This window comes from Tachysurus vachellii, chromosome 17, assembly GCF_030014155.1.
Source record: "Tachysurus vachellii isolate PV-2020 chromosome 17, HZAU_Pvac_v1, whole genome shotgun sequence".
Lineage (NCBI taxonomy): Eukaryota > Metazoa > Chordata > Actinopteri > Siluriformes > Bagridae > Tachysurus > Tachysurus vachellii.
This window is the reverse complement of record NC_083476.1, coordinates 8,121,633-8,142,710: the sequence shown is the minus strand read 5'-3', so window position 1 is coordinate 8,142,710 and position 21,078 is coordinate 8,121,633. Positions and strand designations below refer to the sequence as shown.

The window sequence follows — 21,078 nt, the reverse complement described above, 5'->3', positions numbered from 1 at the left end:
CCAGGGTGTATCCTGCCTTGATGCCCGATGACGCCTGAGATAGGCACAGGCTCCCCGTGACCCGAGGTAGTTCGGATAAGCGGTAGAAGATGAATGAATGAACTTAGTGGAGATTATAGCACCTTTTCGTTAACGTCACCATTTATCTCACACCACCTAACCGTAATTACCATCTAAATTCAACCCCTTTGTAAAACTCTTTTACTTCTATTACACATAAAGGTACAAAAGGTAAAAAACTGTCAAGTTGCAGAAAATGTGATTAAAAGAATTTTTGCATACATGAAAGCCACAAACTGGAAGAAAAAAAACTTGACAAAATGGGTTTTTAAATCGGTGGTTATTTCTGTGAAGGTAATTTTGTCATTTAGTGCAACAACTTTCACAACAACTACTACCAAGAAATAAAAATCTAAGAATAAAACTTCAGTTTGTCCCTAATTGGAAGCCCTGAAGTTTTTTTCAAATCTCTCCCAAGGTTTATCCTTCCCAAAATGTTTCAGGTAAAAATATAGAAACATTATCTACCAAAGAAACACCATTTTCATGTAAGTATAAGAATATACCGTAATACATCATGTGATATTTTCAAACCACAAGAAAAATGTTAGCTAGCATTTTGGAGTATAGTGTGTGAACAGAGGAAAAGCAGGGAGCTCTACACTGCCCTCTAGCCTTAAGAGAAACAGAAGTGTCCAGCAAACAACTGCTTACAGGACATGGTTCTCCAATCTCCTGCAAAACATTCACAAGCCTCCAACATGCCAAAAAGTGATCTGACCAATGATCTGATATTTCTCAACACACATTATAAAAGATGCCTCCTGTTATGTTTCACTTCCTGAGATATTCTTCCTTCCTTTTTCTTTTTATCTTTCCTCTATTCAGGCTTTGTTCCATCTGTGCACTGTCATTTATGAGAACACACTCTGACAAAAATGAGCTATACTGAGTGTTATCAGACAAGAATATCAGGAATATTCGAATAATTAGAAGCCTGAGCAAAGAAGAGAGAGCTGGACTGCAGCTTGAAGTTATTTCGTTTTTAGAACATTCTGAAAAGATAGGAAAAGTCCAAGAATTCATTTTGTGATATGAATGATAAATGAGGAATGAAAAACATCAGTATGAATAATACGCAAGGCTGTGCACATGTGAAACTCTACCGCCTCAGTAAACTCTGCCATGTTTTCTACAGAGTGCAAGCTAACGTGCTCATTTGCTTACAACGGATCATATCAACATTTTTGCTGATTGCACCTGCTGCTAATATTTATTGTAGCTTTCATTTCGGTTTTGAAACCCAACTCAGTGCAACGAGGTAGAAAGCTGAGGTCCGAATACATAAGCAGATTTATTAACGGTGACACACGCAAACAAATCAAAATCAAAAGGCAAACAGCAGAGAGAGAAAGACCAGTAGGACGATCAGTGATACAAACTGATCCAAATCACACAGACAGGGGAAGTAAAAACAGGTCATGAAACGAGGCAAACAAACAACGGAAATCAAGCAGCTCAGTAAGGAAGCAAACACTTGCAATACTTCATGTTAAGTCAGCATTTGGAGTTTGCTTAAATGTCTGTATAACGGCAGTGGCAATATGACCCGGAAGTAGATATACTCAGGGGAGGGCTCCCTCTGGCAGGCCGCAGAGGGATCGTTCAATGGATTACTTGCACTCAGCAACAGGAACATGCAGTTTTGCCTCTTACAATAGAGTTAAACTGTGGTTTACTAATAGATACATTAATGCTAGTCAACTTCCACTTCCATTTCCATTTATAGCATTTGGCAGATGCCTTTATCCAAAGCACCGTACACTGACACTGTACAGTAACACTTATTCAGTAGGTTACAGACTCAGGATATCATCACCTAAACTCTGTTCAGATTTTTTTTTATAATTTTTTTTTAAATATACATGATAAACAGGGAAAATAAAGTGAAAAGAAGTGCTAGTTCAACTATTTCAGGAAGTGTTAGGTCTTCACCAGTCGTTTGAAGATGGCCAGTGACTCAGCTGTTCGGACATCTAGGAGAAGTTCATTCCACCACATTGGTGCCAGAACAGAAAAGACTCAGAGATGGTGGGACCAGAGCAAGTGCTCAGTCATGTATGTATGTATGTATGTATGTATGCCAAACTAATTCATCTTTCATGCAGTTTTGTTGACCATCATGATTTTGTTCCATGTTTTCAGTTTTCTATGGTTTTCGTTACACCAGAAGTTATCCATGAGTGTGGGCTTAGGATCTATATACAGAATGGATGAAAATGTTCATTACTGAATTTGGTCAATTCTCAACTAATCAGTTAAGCTGTGTTTTCACCTAACAAAGCTATCAGCCTACGGACATGTTTGCTTAAATTCCAAGCTTTTAACTACAGAATGCGGCCCAAGCGTTTAAAATCAAGCCAAACAACATGTCTGATTCTCTTTAACTTTCCATCACCCTCGGCTCTGGAGTCAGGGATAAGAGTCCGTCTAACAGGGCTGTGGCTGTATTAGGTAACACAGCAAGAAAAAGTAGTACCTCATAAGAAGAGCCTGTTTTCCGTTATCCAAGATACATGAAGTGTGTGCTTGGCTTGTCAGGGTGTATTTGTGCTGTTGGTGTGTGCGCATCTCTCTTTATTCTCTCCAGCACGTCCTTTATTTTTGAGCAAAAGCTCTTGGAAATTCCTCTGCTGACATTCCTCTCTCTTCTCAACTCTTTCACCCTCCTCCTCCTCTTAAGTCAGTGTCTTATACTCTCTCTCTCTCTCTCTCTCTCCCTCTCTTTCTCTCTTTCTCTCTTGTTTTCTCTCTGTCTATGTTGGATCCTTGCCTGCATTCCATTCTTCACTTCAGTTTGTGATGGGGATAATGCATGATAGGAGAAAATATCATATATCATGATTATATTGCACCATATCATAGTTGTCACACACCTTTAGACTGGATTGTGGATGGCTTTGCTCTTCCTAATAAAAGACTGCACAATCACACAAATAAGCCTGGACTTGTGTGTCTTTTATTTATGTGTTTTTGCAGCGATTCATCCAATCACAGAACTTAGATTTTTTTTTTTTCATTTATCTTCAGTATCTAAAGCAGGTCACACAAGAACACACTGAGCCGGTTAGTGTGTTTGTTCAGCTTTCTCCAGCAGAAATACCGAAAAGAACAATAATATTATGACATGGTTAGAACATTATAAAAGAAGCTCTATAGAAAGCAAAAAAGAGAAAGCAAAAAAAAAAAAAGAATGTGCTGGATGCATACATGTGGTTTTATAACAGAGAGAAGTTTACAGGTCATTTCCTTATTGCGTTTTTACATACACACACACACACACGCACACACACACACACATACAGAATAGAACCTAAATGCACTACCCTGAACTATCCTGAAGACTACCCTGCTGGTTATCATGTAATATTTATGTAATGTTTAATGAACGTATGTGTTGCTGTTTTCATTATTCTGGTTTAATGTACTAATAAAATAAACAAGAAGCTACAATTGTGTCTTCCATTGCATTCTCACAATAAGATTGTAAAATAGTGATATGGAAAGTAACAACCTCTCATTACAGTAATTAAGCACATGGTTCAGTGTTAGGGTACTTTTTAAAATAATGAAATTGCAGTACTTTTGTTTGGATTTAATTAAAAAATTTTACATTTTGACTGTTACAGAGCAAATAAACACTCAATCCATTCATTCTACTGAAAGACAATAAGTCCTAAAAAGTTTCCTGACAATTTCAGGCAAATATATAATCAGCACACGCACTGCTAGCTAGCTCACGAATCTCGCCAGCTACTGAAACCCCATAGTATTTGGCTCTGTAACTTTCTCTACATACATAAAAACAGAATAGAAAATAGAACAGTTTCTGGTTAGTTGTATCAACTGCACATAAATTAAACAGTTACTTGTTTAATTTCTCATCAAACGATTTATTTAGTCTTTCTTGCCCATTACTTTTGAATGACTACTACATTAGCAGTACTTCGACTCAAGTCAGTGTTTTGTACTCTTCTCACCACTTTTAAAATGTTGAAAATACATTGCGTCACAAGTTTAAAGAATTTTGCAAAACCTACAAATTACAGCATAGCCTATACTATATTTAGAAGAACAAAAAAAAAAGATAAGACTGGATTAAATAACAAGATATCACTGAGTGGATATTTTTTTCACCTTCCCACCCCAACACAGCCGTCTGCATGCCAACTTGGGTTTACAACTTCAAGGTGAATGGCATATCCCTCCACAAGATCTAAGCAAACTTGTAACGCAAGATCTTGGTACTTTAGTATTCTTGCTCTTTCGTAGTGGCATAAGCTTCCCCTCCATTTCAAACAACACCATGTCTGCATTCTTTTAACAAAGGAATAAAGACCCGTTTCTACAGACAGTACTGAGGAAATTCAGTATTTTTGGTTTTTATTTCAAATCTTTTTGAAAGCAAAAGTAGGCCAGTCTAAAATCTTCTACTTCTTCCCCCTGATGAAGTTCTTTTTTGTGTTCTCTTGGTTATGCCCAATGCTTGTGAAATGGCCCTGACTGATTGTCCCTCTTTCCTCAGTTTCAAAATTTGCTGCTTTTCTCCCATTGACAGCTCTCTGGTCTTCATGATGGTTTATCTATACTTCTGTAAAGCTGCTCTGAGACAATGTCAATTGTTAAAAACACATTACAAATAAACTGAATCAAATTAGGGGGCACGGCGGCTTAGTGGTTAGCACGTTCGACTCACACCTCCAGGGTCGGGGTTCGATTCCCGCCTCCACCTTGTGTGTGTGGAGTTTGCATGTTCTCCCCGTGCCTCGGGGGTTTCCTCCGGGTACTCCGGTTTCCTCCCCCGGTCCAAAGACATGCATGTAGGTTGATTGGCATCTCTGGAAAATTGTCCCTAGTGTGTGATTGCGTGGGTGAATGAGAGTGTGTGTGTGTGTCCTGCGATGGGTTGGCACTCCGTCCAGGGTGTATCCTGCCTTGATGCCCGATGACGCCTGAGATAGGCACAGGCTCCCCGTGACCCGAGGTAGTTCGGATAAGCGGTAGAAGATGAATGAATGAATGAATAAAAAAAAATAAAAAATACAGGATTACCAAAATCGATCCTGTAAACCACTTGCAAACAGGCTTTTGTATTCTGGTGTAAAATGTTTGTATTTGACAACAAAATTCATATTTTCCTTCTTTTTCATAGATAAATCTGATAAATCCCATCATCTGATAAATCCCATTTCCCTTAGCTGCTTTTGATAAAGATTAGCAGTAATTGTACTGTATGTAAGATATCATAGTGACAGAGCACTGATAAATGTAAACACAATAAGTGTAAATTCTGCCAATGTGTACTGGCCGAGAAATACACACCTCATACTAATGCTAACACGTTACATAACAAACAAAACTTGTTTTATAGCAGAATTTCTCTTCAAACGTATTTTGATTTCCCAAAAACGAAAGTAGCTGATCAGGAAGCTTTACACGTCTCAGGTGTACAGAAGAAACTAGTGTTTACAGCAACAGACCTCTGTTATTTGCCTCAGCCTTTGAATGCTGTCAAAGAATGGCAAGAACTGCAAAGGTGTAGAGTAACAGGATGAACATTCAGTTCAGGACTGAATAGATTTCAAAAAGTTTGACTTCCATAGCTCCACTTCAGGGTACTATGATTACAGGCAAGTACGAATACACTACACATGTAAAATGATTGTAGGCCCCCTCTGACTTTCAGGGTATGATATTGGCACTCTCAGTGATATGCTTGACAAATCTCTCATAATGATGACATAATAGTACACTCTGACTCCCTAACCACCACACTAGAAAGGTCCAACAAAGATCTGAGTAGCATTACTGAGATATACCATATAGCCAAAATGTCGCCACTTTTGGACACCTGACCAAGACAAACAGTGATCTGTAATGAAATAGCTAACCCCAAAGATATGTTTCTTAGTGAGCTTAACATCTGGTTATCAACCATAGGCTTATGGTTAAGTCGCGTGAGCAAGGTAAAAAATTCCAGAGGGGTGGTCAGGTTTCGGGGGCACGGTGGCTTAGTGGTTAGCACGTTCGCCTCACACCTCCAGGGTCGGGGTTCGATTCCCGCCTCCACCTTGTGTGTGTGGAGTTTGCATGTTCTCCCCGTGCCTCGGGGGTTTCCTCCAGGTACTCCGGTTTCCTCCCCCGGTCCAAAGACATGCATGGTAGGTTGATTGGCATCTCTGGAAAATTGTCCGCAGTGTGTGAGTGCGTGAGTGAATGAGAGTGTGTGTCTGTGCCCTGCGATGGATTGGCATCCTGCCTTGATGGCCAATGATGCCTGAGATAGTTCGGATAAGCAGTAGAAAATGAGTGAGTGAGTGGTCAGGTTTCCTCCTGGAGACACTATGACCACATTCTCCTTCATCTCCTTCAGCCTCAGTGACACAGTCCTTGGTCGACTAAAACACCTCTGTACATTGAATGATTACCTACATACACAGTGCCAAAATAACATTTTGGATGAACTTGGCCTAAAGGAGAAATTTTGACCACTTTTCTGTCTGACCAGTTTTCACAGAAGGTTCAAAGGTATCTTCTAATTTCTTGACTTTTCGCGAAGGACGCCTGCGATCTCTAATTGACTGCAAGGATTTTGTTCCATATCCTGTGGAGTGCAGCATTTATTTAAATCTATTACTGCATTTGATATTGTAGGTAACATAATATTATTAAAACAGAATGATATATTCCAGCATGTGCAGCATGCTGTTATTGATTAATCGGCATGTCTACAACTCCCACAACTTCTAAACTCCTCAGCCAGTTTCAACTTCACATGAAACGAAGGGAAACATATGCACGGTCCAAATCTTCTACATCTCCTAAATCTTAGCCCAACATTTAAGAGTTCATTCCATAATTCAGACATTCCTTGTACTCCAGCATTTCCCAGTTTAATGGACGTGATTTGTCCTCTAATTTCTTTACAGATTACGTGTCTGATTAAACTTTATCCTGTCTATCTTTTTGACAATTACCTACCACCTTTTTAATAAAAGATGAATTTGTACCTGTATCTATCTGTCTGCCATTGATGTCGTTATACCCAGCCATACAAGTTTTGTCTTTGTCAATATAATATTTTTCATCATTTAAACCACTGTCAACATTTATGCCACTGTTCACACTTATAAAAAGAATTTAGATATAAAAATGATTTTAAAAAGAGGTGTTTGTTATTAATCAAATATGTTTCTAATAATGGGATGTTAAATCATCTCTCTATCTGTGGATGCAAGTCATGAGGATGGCTTCGTAAGAGCTTTTCACAAGCAGAGGATGGTGCTGACACATCTAAACACGCACCCAGCACTGATTAGACTGTGAAGCGGTGAAAGAATCCACATGGTGACATTTCCATCAGCACACAGCAAGCCTCTCACCTCCTTAATTTCCCTCTCGCTTTCTCTCAAGTCTTTTCCACTTCTTATCCTCCCACATCTTAAGCTTTAAAAGACTTTCTCTCTGTCTCTCCAATGTTCATCTATACTCACGTGCATCTATATTCACTCACAGTTTTGCCAAAGATATCTCATTACACTTTCTCTCTCTCTTTCACCTCGCTCTCTGGTCTGTCTCGCTCTTCTAAGATTAAACTACGGCTCTATAAAAGCTCAACCACTCCATCCTGCTAGTGCTGCTTATCTCCTCTGTCGCTCATACCCTTAAGGGTCACAGGGTGTGTGTGAATGTGAGTGTGTGTGTATGTGCACATTTGTGGTACTGGGGGGTTGCTCTGCTATTGTTTCAGATCTGTTCACCCATTCAGCCCTACAAACAGCACAAAAGCCCAGCCATCCAGTGAGACATCAAAGCCACAAACACCAAAGTGAATTCAGACTTATTCTAATGCTATGCCAGTGTTAAAGCTGCACTAAACACTAGCGCCGGCAAAACACACAAAGCAAATGACACAAGCGATCTACAATTGCTTTATTTTGCAGGAAAGTTTCCGAGAAGAAAACCATCAGAAGGTGTTTATACTTCAAGTAGTATTACAGCAAATATTTCAGATCAGATACTATTCCAATTTAGACAAGTATGAACTGAGCACCGGCACGCACTCAGTCACTGAAAGGCTAAAAGATGCACTTACTCAAGCCTTTCCTGTGTGCACTAGGTGTGAGGAGGGAAAACACCCTGAATGGGGCGCAGGTCCATAGAAGGATGTGGAAGACACACAAAAAATTGTTTTCCAGTAACCTTTACCACACCTCGATCTTGACTATCTGCCTACATTTTGTAATTTTGTTTTGCTGTTTTGTTTTGTTTTTAAGAGAACGTATTAACCCTATTAAAATGATTTACATTTTTACACTTGAGGGTAAATATTTAAACTGACTGCAAATCAATTCAGCTCAACTGATTTGAATTTTAATCAGCTGAATTGAATTTCCCATTTTGAATTTTTATTTCCTTAAGTGTTCCTCTAAAGAGGTTTCAATAAAGATGATTGCATTTTTAGTAAATCATGATGCATTAGATTTTTACTTATAGAATATTTCACATTTAAAAAAAAATTCAATCGTTTTTTTTCTCAACAGGAGAATGAATGGCTCGTTATTGTAAGTCTGTGAAGTTCATGAATGAATCAATAAGGAGAGTAAAACCAAATGTAAGTGTAGGTTCTGTAGTAATCTTACAAGATTGTCTATAATATAAAACAGGACAGACGTCATTGCAAGCCATTTATACTGCAAAGAACATTATGCCTTTATATTAAAGTTATTGTGAAATCTATTTGTGATATAAGGGAATCAATACCTTATATTTATTGTAACCAATTGATTGCACTGATTTAAAGAGGAACCTGCATGCAGACCTGTAGAAGCACTGATGCTCAGGTCTTTTTATACGTACACATGCTTGTTTTAGATCAGTCAAAAAAGAAACATTCACACTGACCGTTACAGATCGTTGTTTGAGGACAAAAATAATATACAAAATATACAAAAATATAGATCACTCATCATTGCAGGCTGGCTAGTTTGTTGTGAACAAAAGATGTACATAAAGTTTCTAATAAGCCAAAGTCGAAAATTATATAATCATCACTTACGAGTTGTGAGTCAAATAGAGCACTGCATCAAAGTGTGGATATATAATCCATTAATCATGCATCATGTTCATCTACAGAGCCCCTGTGGGGCTTACAAACAGAATAAAGACCGAGACCTAGGTGGAACTAGATAAAAAAGTGATTTATAAGGACCTAGTTCATTTCTTTATTATTATTTTTTACTTTGTTTTAGTTTTGTTAATTATGTACAATGACCTAAGCTGTTTTTGTGATACCATAATTGTCTAATATTTCAAAGATTTCCTATAGTCCTTCTGACTCTTTCTCAGATGTGTTTGCTGTTCCAGATATCTGGCAGTACAAAATTACAAAAAATCTGTTCTGTATAAAATTAATAAATGGTATACATTCACCAGCCAATTTATTAGAGCATAATACTTACTAACAAATATTTATTCATGCAATATTCAAGTCAACTGATCATGTGGCAGCAGCACAATGCGTTAATTTTGCTGATAACATGTCAAGAGCTTCACTTAAACATCAGATATCACTGGATCCCTGACTGTGGCATGGTTTTAGCATATCTGAAACTGCTGATATCCTGGGACTTTCATGCACAACAGATACAAAAGTTTACACAGAATGAAGCAAAGAAAAAAATCAGTTGCTGATGGCAGTTCTGCAGGCGGACATGCATTATCGATGAGAAAGGAGAATAACCAGGCCGGTTTAAACTGACAGGATGGCTTCGGTAACACAAATAACCAACCTTTACATTTATTATGAGCAGAAAAGCATCTCAGAACACAAAAGACGTCAAACCTTCAGGTCGATGGACAGCAGAAGATCATTTCTGTCAGGCAGGAAACAGTAATCTGAGGACACAGTGGTCACAGACTCAAATTTGGGTAGTTAAAATTTTGAAAAAAAGTTTTTTTTAAATGTTACCTGGTCTGAATCTCAATTATAATGGTATTTCAATGGTAGAGTCAGAATTTAGCATAAACTGCATGACTCCATGTCCTCAACCTTGCCTTGTGTCAACAGTTCAGGCTGGTGGAGGTGGTGTAATGGTGTGTGGAATATTTTCGAATACTTTCTTGACTTATATTTTGCACTGTACTACCAGATCTGCATCATTTAAATTCAAAGCTTATCTGAGTATTGTTTCCTACCATGGAGCTACTTTTATGGCAACAATTTACACATCGTCCACTGGCTAAATACAGCATGATTATAAAAGCACAAGTCATTTCAAACTGGTTCCATGAACATGACAATGAGTTCATTGTTCTTTAATGGCTTTGCCAGTCAGCAGACTTGAATCGACTAGAGCACCTTTGGGATGTTGTTGGACAGGAGAGACGTAGCATGTCTCTCTCTCTATGCAGCTGACAAATCTGCAGCAGTGCTGCGATACAATCATATCAACATGACCCGAATCCCAAAGGAATATTCCAACAGCTTGTTGAGTCTGTGCCATGAAAAATTGAGGCTAAATGGAAAACCGTGCTAAAAGTGGGTTCTTCCTGGTGTTCCTAATAAAGTGGCTGATCACTGTATATTATACAGCCTTATTTCTGTTTTCAGTCAAATGCCGGTTGCATCAATATCTAATAGTGGTCGATTATTTTTCTGGATAAAGGCAAGAAAAATGGAACAATCTGGCATCATAATCTTTCGAGTCCAGTTACACTGTATCAGTATGTATTCAGATGTCTGAGTCATCACTGCACAAATAGTTAATTCAGTTGAGGTTCACGTGCTTTTGTTGTTGCATTTGTCACAAAGCAATGCAATATGAAAGGGCAAGATCAGATGAATAAAAACAAAGGAACAGCACAGAGAAAAGAAACAGTGGAGAAGTGGATATGTGGATCAGTCCTGTTTTTAGATGTTTCCTCTGCCTTCTTTTCGCTCCTGTGAGTCTCTACAGTTCTGTAATGTATAGATCAACACCACATTCTGCAGTGAACACGTATCATGCCTTGCACTGATCACTGCACATGTTGCACACACACACGTCACAAGTCGTAGCAGGACCTTGCTCTTGTACATCTAGTCACTAAATCCAACTCTAACATCATTTATGTTCTAGACTGAAAACAGTAAAAATTTTAAATCTTAAGCCAACATAATATTAAGTGAGTTTCATGAATGCAGCATTCCAGCTTTGTTATACAAGTCTAGAGGCCACACTAAGAATCTGACCTTGTACTTCTCAATTAGCATCTAGTGATTTAGAGCTTTTGGCTCATTTAAGGAATTTTTTTTTTTTACATATCTAAAAAGAAGAATTAATACTAAACGATGATGATCTCTCATAAAGTATAAAACAAAAATATGTAAAAATATTGTGTATGTTTACCCAACACTCAAAGAGTGCAGAGTCACTGGATTGCACAAAGATTTGAGATAAGAGGGTAGATGGGCCCTGAAACTGTTCTACACTGTGTAAAAGAGAGGCAAATTCATGTTATACCTAACCTGTAGGTTGTCATGTTGCCAAGAAAATGAAGACTTTCAGTTGAAGACTTTCTAAAGTATTTCCCATAGAGAGAACATTACAACATGCTGAATCCATATAAAAACATTAAATAAAGGCTTTGTAGAATTAAAAATTAGATTGCTTAGGTCCTAATAAAGGAGGCTGTCAGAGTTGATGCTAAAATTGATCAACTTCTGACCAATCAGATTTAAGTCTCTGCCAATACTGTTATGTTATGCATATGGGTCATCTGTAATAGCACAGTGGTGCATCCTGAGCCCAGGGAACTGCCTGTTCAGAGTGTAGCACATTTTCACTGCTGTATCTGTTGCTTCCCTGCAGGTTCTCAGGTTTTCTCGCACTATTCAAAATCATGTAAGCTGACAGCTTGTCCCTAGGTGCAAACAACAGTGCAAGTGTTTGAATGAATGCATATAATGTGTCCTGTGACAGACAGGTGGAAATTCTTCCACCTTGAGCCCAGAGTTTGCCAGGATGGGCTCCGATTCCAGCTCAGGATTCAGTGGTTACAAAGCCTGAGTGATTGAATAAAAATGTTGTTAAAATGGAAAATTGAAATATATATATATATATATATATATATATATATATATATATATATATATATATATATATATATAAAAATTAATAAAAAATATTTAAATAAATACATTGGAAAAAGTCACAGTAAGTGAAGCAGAGGTCCTTAATGGTATTGAATTAAAATTATTATTAGTTTAAAATTATTATAGTTTAAATACTCGGCTCAAACTGGTCTTTTTTTCCCGCTTGGAGAAAAGCCATTTTATCTAAATGACTTGCTTAAAAGCGATATTTCAGACAAATTTCCCAAAACACGACACTAATGATCACCGTATAGAAAAAATCCGGTTTCTTTACGGCACGACCCGAATTTTTGTCTCTCTCCATGCGCGCGCGCGCTGCTGACGTCACCGAGCTCACCCGCGTTTGGGTCGCCATAGCGACGAGCGAGTAGAAAAAACGAAAAGATGAATCGTAAATTGAAAAACCGAAACGGGGAAATAAAGAGGATCGTTTTACAAAGCCGGTAACCGAGTAGCCAGCTATACGTACCTTGGAGATCATTAACGGTTCGCGGTGCTCAAGGCCGCCTTTGAGCGTGAAGCCCCACGGTGCTCCGCCGTGCAGGAAAATGTGCACGAGCAGCGAATCTGCGGCCATAATCACTGTCCGAAAGTCAACTAAAGTCCCGCACCAAAGCTACGATGTTCCGCGATCTGCTTAGTCTCTTTCTTCCCCAACCTGACCAACTAGCAGCGCTCACTTCGTGTGTCAGCCCTTTTCCCAGTTCGGACATTTTGATTTTAACATTACAATAGAATTTGCTACGATCCAGCGCGCGCACAGAAAAGTCGAGCGCGCTCTCCAACGGCTCGGGGAAAAAAAGTCCTGTCAGAAAGTTTCAGCTCCGCTCGAGCGCTCAGAATCATCCGAATACACTAACAAGACACGACGCTTGGATGTTAATCCCACGCACCACCTGATGTTTGTCAAAATCCAGATTTTCTACGTTGCTTTTAAATCCAGTTTGTCCTTCACTGAACGGGAAGTTTGTGTTTCTCGGACGGATGGATGAGGGAATCCTAGGCTCGCGCCCCCCTCACCGCCCTTCGGCACACACTTATCAGAAAGGTGGCTAAGAATGCGCAAGCGCACATGACACGAGATTCTCTACTACATAAACATGACCATGAGGTGGATGGACTCCAGGAATAAAACACTACATCTGGTTCCTCTCTTATTGGTAAAGAGCAGGAGGCTACAGTGGGCACAGTTTCATCAAACCTGGAGAATTAATCTTTAATCTAAAATTTTATATTCACACCCACCAGTGTCACCCATATGAGGATGAGGTTCCCCATTGAGTCTGGTTCCTCTCAAGGTTCCTTCCTTCACCATTCAAGGGAGTTTTTCCTCCTCACAGTCACCTGATTCACCTCAGACTTGCTCATTGGGGATAAATACAAACACATTTAAATATATCTAATGTCAATCTTGAATTTTGTATTCTATTAATCTTTATATTATTCTTTATATTAACCTTTTGTTCTGTGTTTAGGTTCTGTAAAACTGCTTTGAGACGATGTCAGTTGTAAAAAGCGCTATACAAATAAATTTGAATTGAATTGAATTGAATTGAATATATATAGCCAAAGGTAATGGTGGAAAGGAAAAACTCTCTGAGACTACTTGATGGGAACCATGTTCTTAAAAAGTGTGATTATGCAAACATTTTAACAAGTCTATTTTGTTTATCAACTGTTCACAGATGGAGACTGGAGTGCCAAACTGTTCGTGGCAATTGCAGTCCTAAGCCATCACTGCAAAACCGTTCGTATCAGTTGCAGTCCAATGCCATCTTCATGGTAGTACCATCGACAGTAATCTCATGTATCTTTTGGCTGTCCATGTGAAGCCTTCCTTAGTAGCAGTGAGTGGGAGTTGAAAACTAAAGAAAAAAAAAGATTAAGTTTTTCCAGTCTTTTACCTGTACTGTCCTCTGCTGCTGAAGCCCATCCACCACAAGATTTGTGTTTATTCTGAGATGATCTCACTACAGTTGTAAGAACTGATAAATGAATAGTAGCCTCTTTGTCAGCTCAAACCAGTCTGGCCATTCTCTAAACTCTCTCATCAACAAGTGGTTTCCACCCACAAAACTTGGATGTTTGTTTTCCATATCATTCTGTGTAAATTCTAGAGATACTTGTCATTGAAAATGCCATGAGATCAGCAGTTTATGAAATACTCAGACCAGCGCATCTGGCACCAACAAACATGCCACAGTCAAAGTCACAGAGATTAAATTATTCTTCTCCAAAGAAAAAGCTGAAAACCTATTTATCCCCTATGAAATGGAAGCTATTGATTTGTATCTGTGATTTTATGCAATGCACTGGAGCTACATGCACTGGAGCTACATCATAATAATAATAATTCCATGAATGTTTAAGTGTATGGGTGTTCCTAACAAATTGACCATTGAGTTTATATCTAGTGAAAGCATAGATAATTCTGTATGACATAAATAAAACAGCAATAAACTATTTTTTATTAGCATGTAAGTTATAAAACTTACAATCAACAGCAATAAAGTGGTGGTATTAAACCCTATAATTGTTCATATTTTTATACAATAACATGTCTCAATTGTGTTGTATTCCAATTATACCACAACAATTTGCCAATGTTGACAATTTCTAATTTATTAATAGACATCATATGTTTTAACTGTTTATACAGTAGTTACTTTGAAAGTTATTGAAGACAAGTACATTTCTGTTATCAATTACATTACAGCAACAATGAACAGTAGTTCCATTACCAGCCTTTCCCCTTTTCTTTATTAATAAAGGTATTAAAAATGCATCATCTCATGTTACAAGAACATGTCCCGAAGACTGTCCTGTGGTGGAAAACCCACATTACTGCACTTCTGAATAGCATGCTTAAAGGTTCAGAGAATATGTACAAAATTGCCAGAATTAAAATAACGCAATAAACTTGTTTAAATTTCATCCTACTCAAATTCACATACATCCTGCCCCTTTCTGGTTGTTGTACCAAATCTGACTCCACAGTAAAGTCACACATAATCATTACACAGTTTAATTCAGCTGTTCATCACTCCATTTTACACACAGCTAGCACCAAGACCGTACATGGCAGCATTATATAAACTTCAATCTATAAGCACAAATTGAAGTAGTTTAGATAAGTAGTTTGGTTATCTGTTAAAGAAAACACATGGCAGATCAATTAAACTTGGAAGCTGCTGGGAATTCAACAGTGTTAGTGCAGGTGATGTTTCGTAGTAAATGTTTAATATTTCTCATTGCAATTTCACATGAATGCCATAAAAATACTAATATTTAATTACATAATGTCCAGTACAATGTCAGTGTACAATGTTTTTTTCTCTCAAAATTAATATTACCTGAAATATCAAAGGTGACACTTTTTCATGTATATGCCATGGAACCTGTAACAATTTGCTGATAAATAACATAATCCGACAATAAATGAACAAAATCTGACGATAATAAATGAGAAGTCTTGTCAGAAAACTTGTTCTGTTAAATCAGTTAAATTGACTCCACAATAAATTTGCTGCTTATGTGAATTTAAAATGACTTATTGCAAAATATGACTGTTCAATATTGAATTTCACTCAAAAATAGCTTGTTCAGCTGCTTTGGTTTATGGCAATAAGCTCTGTGAATAAATGTTACTAATAATACAACATGAGTAGCTGTTAGCCACCTTAATTTTGTCAAAGTAGCTCTCAGAGGAAAAAAGGTTGGAGATCTGCTCTATATGGATGAACAAATGATGCCATTCACGGGTGCATTCACCCTAAAATGATATGTGAAAAAGAAAGGCCAAAACCAAGTGGTGTCAAGATTGACTTTCTGTGTAGCAAAAGTGGACTTGTCTGTGATTCCCGTTTCCATCTAGGTTAATCTCTCCCAAGATGACAAGAAACATCTGGGTACTGGAGATGATGTAGTTATTTGTCAGAGAATAAACAATCCCAACCACGAGTTGTACTTTGACAATTACTTTACATTGCAGTAGAGATACTACCTGAGAAGAATATATAGGCTGCTGGAGAGAGCCTGTCACTTCGCAACAAGGCCTGTCAAGTTAGATGAGGACATGTCAGAGGTGTAGAGAGGCAACCAAGGAAAAGAAACTGTAAGCCATGATAAAAAAAAAATCTGATAAAATAGTATGAAAACATCCAATCCTTATACCTTAGAACTTTTTGGGGGTTGGGGAAGACCAACCCCCAAGAGAGGTGGGACATAATGGAGAGCAAATACTGAAGTTGTGAGGAAACATGACAAAACCATGGGTGGTTTTATTCACCTGGACCAATCAACAAGCCTCTACTGAGCAGTGATTCACTCATAAAAGTGGACACAGAATTATTGCTCATGCTTTTGATGCATCTAGTTTCCTCTCCAGTCCAAAGTCATACATTGATTGGCATCTTTTAATTGCTTATAGTGTGAGTGATTGTGTGATCGAGCCCTGCGATTGCCGGTACAGACTGTACCCCGCCTTCTGCCCTGTGTTTCCTAGGGATAGGATAAGTGGCACAAAATGAATGGATGCTCAGGATGTCTTTGCGAGACAGTTAACTTTGTAGCAAGAAACATGTACAAATTAACCTGATCTAGCTAGCTAACTAACAAACCTTGCAAGAAAAATGAAAGAACATTTGAATACATCAGCTAGCCATCTCACTTTATCTTTCTTTGCGTATTGTTGATAGTCTAGGTGGTGTTCATTTCAGCATAGCTTACTTAGTCATGTAACACAGCTGTTTGAAAGTACATTCCTCAAATATGATAGGTCTGCTTTAGCACATCACATTTTGTGTGGGAAACTGAAGTGTTTAATGGGTTGCGACTTAAGAATCTGAGTAGTACAGGCTAGACTAGTTTAGGAGCTGTAGATTGTGAAATAAATTCGGTGATGTAAAAAATGATATATGTCATGGTTAATATAAAAGAAGAAAAGAGAACAGAAGATTTGCAGATTAGATGTGTTGAGTGTAGACATGAAAAGTTTTTTTCTTTAAATCTCTAATTCACAAGATAACCACAATTCACAAGATAACCTCTAAACTCTTTTGATTTTCTTGATGACTTCTTTTATTTTTACAGTTATTTACATTTTCCAACACTTCCAACAGCCCTATTCACACCCCTCCAGCAGATTATAAACATTTTACCAAGCTGATACCAATACAACAGTTTCATTCATTCATCTTCTACCACTTATCCGATCTACCTCGGGTCACGGGGAGCCTGTGCCTATCTCAGGCGTCATTGGGCATCAAGGCAGGATACACCCTGGACGGAGTGCCAACCCATCGCAGGGCACACACACACTCTCATTCACTCACGCAATCACACACTACGGACAATTTTTCCAGAGATGCCAATCAACCTACCATGCATGTCTTTGGACTGGGGGAGGAAACCAGAGTACCCGGAGGAAACCCCCGAGGCACGGGGAGAACATGCAAACTCCACACACACAAGGTGGAGGCGGGAATCGAACCCCGACCCTGGAGGTGTGAGGCAAACGTGATAACCACTAAGCCACCGTGCCCCCCACAACAGTTTCAGTTTGAATTATATTAGCCTAATTAATCTGGCATTCAGAACACAGCCTTCACTTGGCCACCCTGAGTTAAAATGCAGAGACAGGATTCTCTATCTCTTTTGAGCAAACATCAGGTCTGAGAAAAATTCTGAACCTCTATCCTGACAACTGAAACCTGTATTTGTTGAGTGGAGAATAACGCTAAAATTACCAAGAGAAACACTACCTTTCGTGTTAAACTATACCTGAGCACAGCCTTTAATGATACTTCTCAGGTAGCCTACACCTAAAGTACACCTAAATGTAGCCTCAGATGATAGCTCTGATACTAAAGCAGACCGACACAGCTACCCTTTATACATGTTCAGCTGCTAGAAATGGGCTAGCATGGCTAAGCCCTCCTTCTATTATAAAAATAAGTAAATAAAAATATATTCCTTTTTTTTGTATAATTTATAATTACTCTGTAAAACACGATAGCCTGATTAAGTTAGGTGAACATATTTCTTCTCTTTGACACTTTAAAAAATGGTTATCTTCAGATTTGTTTCTAAGTTTAACCACCTTGAAATATTTCACAGTGTATTTACAAATGGCTTAAAATAGATTTTATATTTACTTTGCTGGACTAAAAATAAGAGCACATTCAGTGGACAGTTCTTTCTTGTCCAGGTTGTTTATAATGTCTGAAATGTTAGGAGACAGTGAGAGGAAAAATGCTCTCCATCTCTTCATCCTTAAGCTAATCTTTTCAGCCTCTGTACATTTTTTTGTAGATTGGGCTCAACATAGTCCCACTGTTTCCTAACTTTTTGGGTAGATCAGTATTGTTAAAATATCACCCAGAAAGGGCCAGTGTGGGTGCAAGTTTTCATTCCACCAATCAAACTCCACAACCTAAACATATTTTGAAAGGAAAGATCAACTGACAGGTAAACTAAACACGTAAAATAAGATAGGACTCTTAAGCTAGGAATATCTAATTAAAAAAAAATTTTTTTTTTAAATATAAAAGTGAATGTTGAAAAACACACAAAACAACTATGAATGCATCTTTATGCATGGCTAAATCTTAAATGTAGTTCTGTTGGGCATATATTATATCCTGCGTAGATTCACGCCACTATGCCATAATAATAAAAAGTGAACAGGATGCCATTTGGTGTTCAGTTACTGGGTCATCCTAAAAACTGTTAGACAGATGAGCTCTTCCTCTGAAAATATTTGTCCACAGTGTGACTGTCCACAATGACTAATGAGAACATCCAGACACTAGATTGAGAGACTATGAGTTTACCTTTCATATTAATGCACAATACAACTAGCTTTTAACACATTCTGATTCTAAGCTAAATCTGATGATACCCATGGATATTGTATATATATTTAACAGTGACACTCTTCAAGTCTTCCTAAAAAACAATGCATCATGTAATACTAGGTTACAAGACTACCTGAATATAGCTAAAACATACCTGAATATAGCCTGAACACACACAGCATTTCATGCCTGAATTAGCCAGTTTCTCATCTGTGTGAGTGTGCATCCTTCCTCATGGTTCCATTTTAACACAGATTCATTTTGACAAGGACTTAAACACTGTCTTATAAAAAATAAATAAATTGGATTTTGTCTCTACGTATTTAAATTAAAATAAAAGTTGTTTTTAAAGGTGTTTTTTTTTTTAAATCTTCAGGATGTGGCCGGTCAGTACAATGTCTTTTAAAACTTTCAATAGCACACCTGAGTCTACAAAAAACACAAATGTAGTCTGACAGTAGGTGTGGCAGGGACACACTCGGCACATCACAACATGCTTGCTAATGACCTAATCACACACATCACTGAATGAGTTTTTTCTGGTATATTTTTCAATTGGGTTTCATTTCACAAGAGATGACAAGAAAAAAATACCTGGGGCAAATCCAGCCTAACAAGCTTATAGAAAAAAGGAATCTTTTAAAGAATGCATATGACAGAATGCTTTGCTCTTATATACTTGCATTTGTATTCTGAAGATATTTTGACAATAAAGATAGATTTGTGTAACTGTGATGGTAACTGAGATTACCTAGTCTATTATTAATTCATTATTTTTACTGCATGAAATGTAAATAACAATATTAAAAAATTCAACGATCAGCAGAAAGCTGCATCATCCGAATTTCTTGAAGATCATGGGAAGAAGACAATTAAGTTCACTCATATTTTTTCTTTACTGTGAAGTCCCTGTAGAACCCCGGTTTGTAAGTGTGTAAAGGCAACATCTCTGTTTGCCCCCATGCCAAGCACAGCCCTAAATTCTTCCCAAACCACATTTTTTAACATCAACAATATGGGTGGCTGCACAAAACCACAACAACTCCGTGCACCCAGGAAGAGGAAAAAAAGATGTCATGAGGTGTTCTGCAGATGCTTCTTTCTGAGGTGTTTGTTGACAACTCATGTGTAACCATTATTTCCACATTTTATTACCACGTTTCATTTGCATTCTGACTTTCCCGTTAGTAAAAGAACTTTATTTCTCACTCCCTTTATACTCTCATTCCATCTCCATGTACCATCCCTACAGTACACTCATCCCTCCCAAGAGGGACCCTCCTCACACTTTGGGAAATGTTAGGTTTTAAAATTTTTTTTTTAGATGGGTGTTGGGTGTTGAAAAAAATTCTTTAAAACATGAAAAAAGTTGAAGAGCTGGAAGGGTTGGTCATGCCTGTTGGTTTCTTTATGTACTGTATGTGTTTGTGTGTGCATGTATCATGTCTGGGTAGGAGGCAACATTTTCAGTGTTGTAAGCTATAGAATGTCAGAGATGGTAGTAAGTGTTCTGTGTGTGTGTGTGTGTGTGTGTGTGTGTGTGTGTGTGTGTGTGTGTGTGTGTGTGTGTGTGTGTGTGTGTGTAAATGAAATGTGAACATATGAGATCAGAGAGTGAGCAAAGCACACAGCACACATGGGTAACATAAACACAGAACATTCCTCAATGTATTATGTCACAGTATGGGAGGTTTACTTTGATTATATTACCTTAGAGGCAGGAGTGAAGTATAGACTAAATACATGACATTACCTAATCATTCAAGAGAAAAGTATTTACCCATATTTAAGAGATCTAGCTCTGCAAGAGTTCCTTTAATGGGAGTCTCACTGTGTGACTTTTAATATTTATCTATAGCCAATCCGCCTACCAGCATTTTTTGGAATGTGTGAGGAAACAGGAGACAAACACGGAGAGAACATTCGAAACTCCTCAAAGACAGTAATCTGAGCTTACTGATGATCTGAGGATGCTGGAGCTGTGAGGCAGCAACAATACCTTCAATGGGTTGTCCTCCATTCATT

At 38.0% G+C, this 21,078-nt stretch overlaps 1 protein-coding gene across 2 annotated transcripts in view; it reads right to left on the bottom strand.

Annotated features, from left to right (window-relative positions):
* Window positions 1-13,226, bottom strand: part of shroom3 (shroom family member 3) — a 74,318-nt gene extending 61,092 nt beyond the window's left edge. For both annotated transcript variants that reach the window (XM_060891276.1, XM_060891277.1), the window contains exon 1: window positions 12,666-13,226. In XM_060891276.1, the coding sequence (XP_060747259.1) occupies window positions 12,666-12,773 (108 nt within the window). In that variant the 5' untranslated portion in view covers window positions 12,774-13,226. The remainder of the gene's footprint in view (window positions 1-12,665) is intronic.
* Between the last annotated feature and the right edge of the window lie 7,852 nt (window positions 13,227-21,078).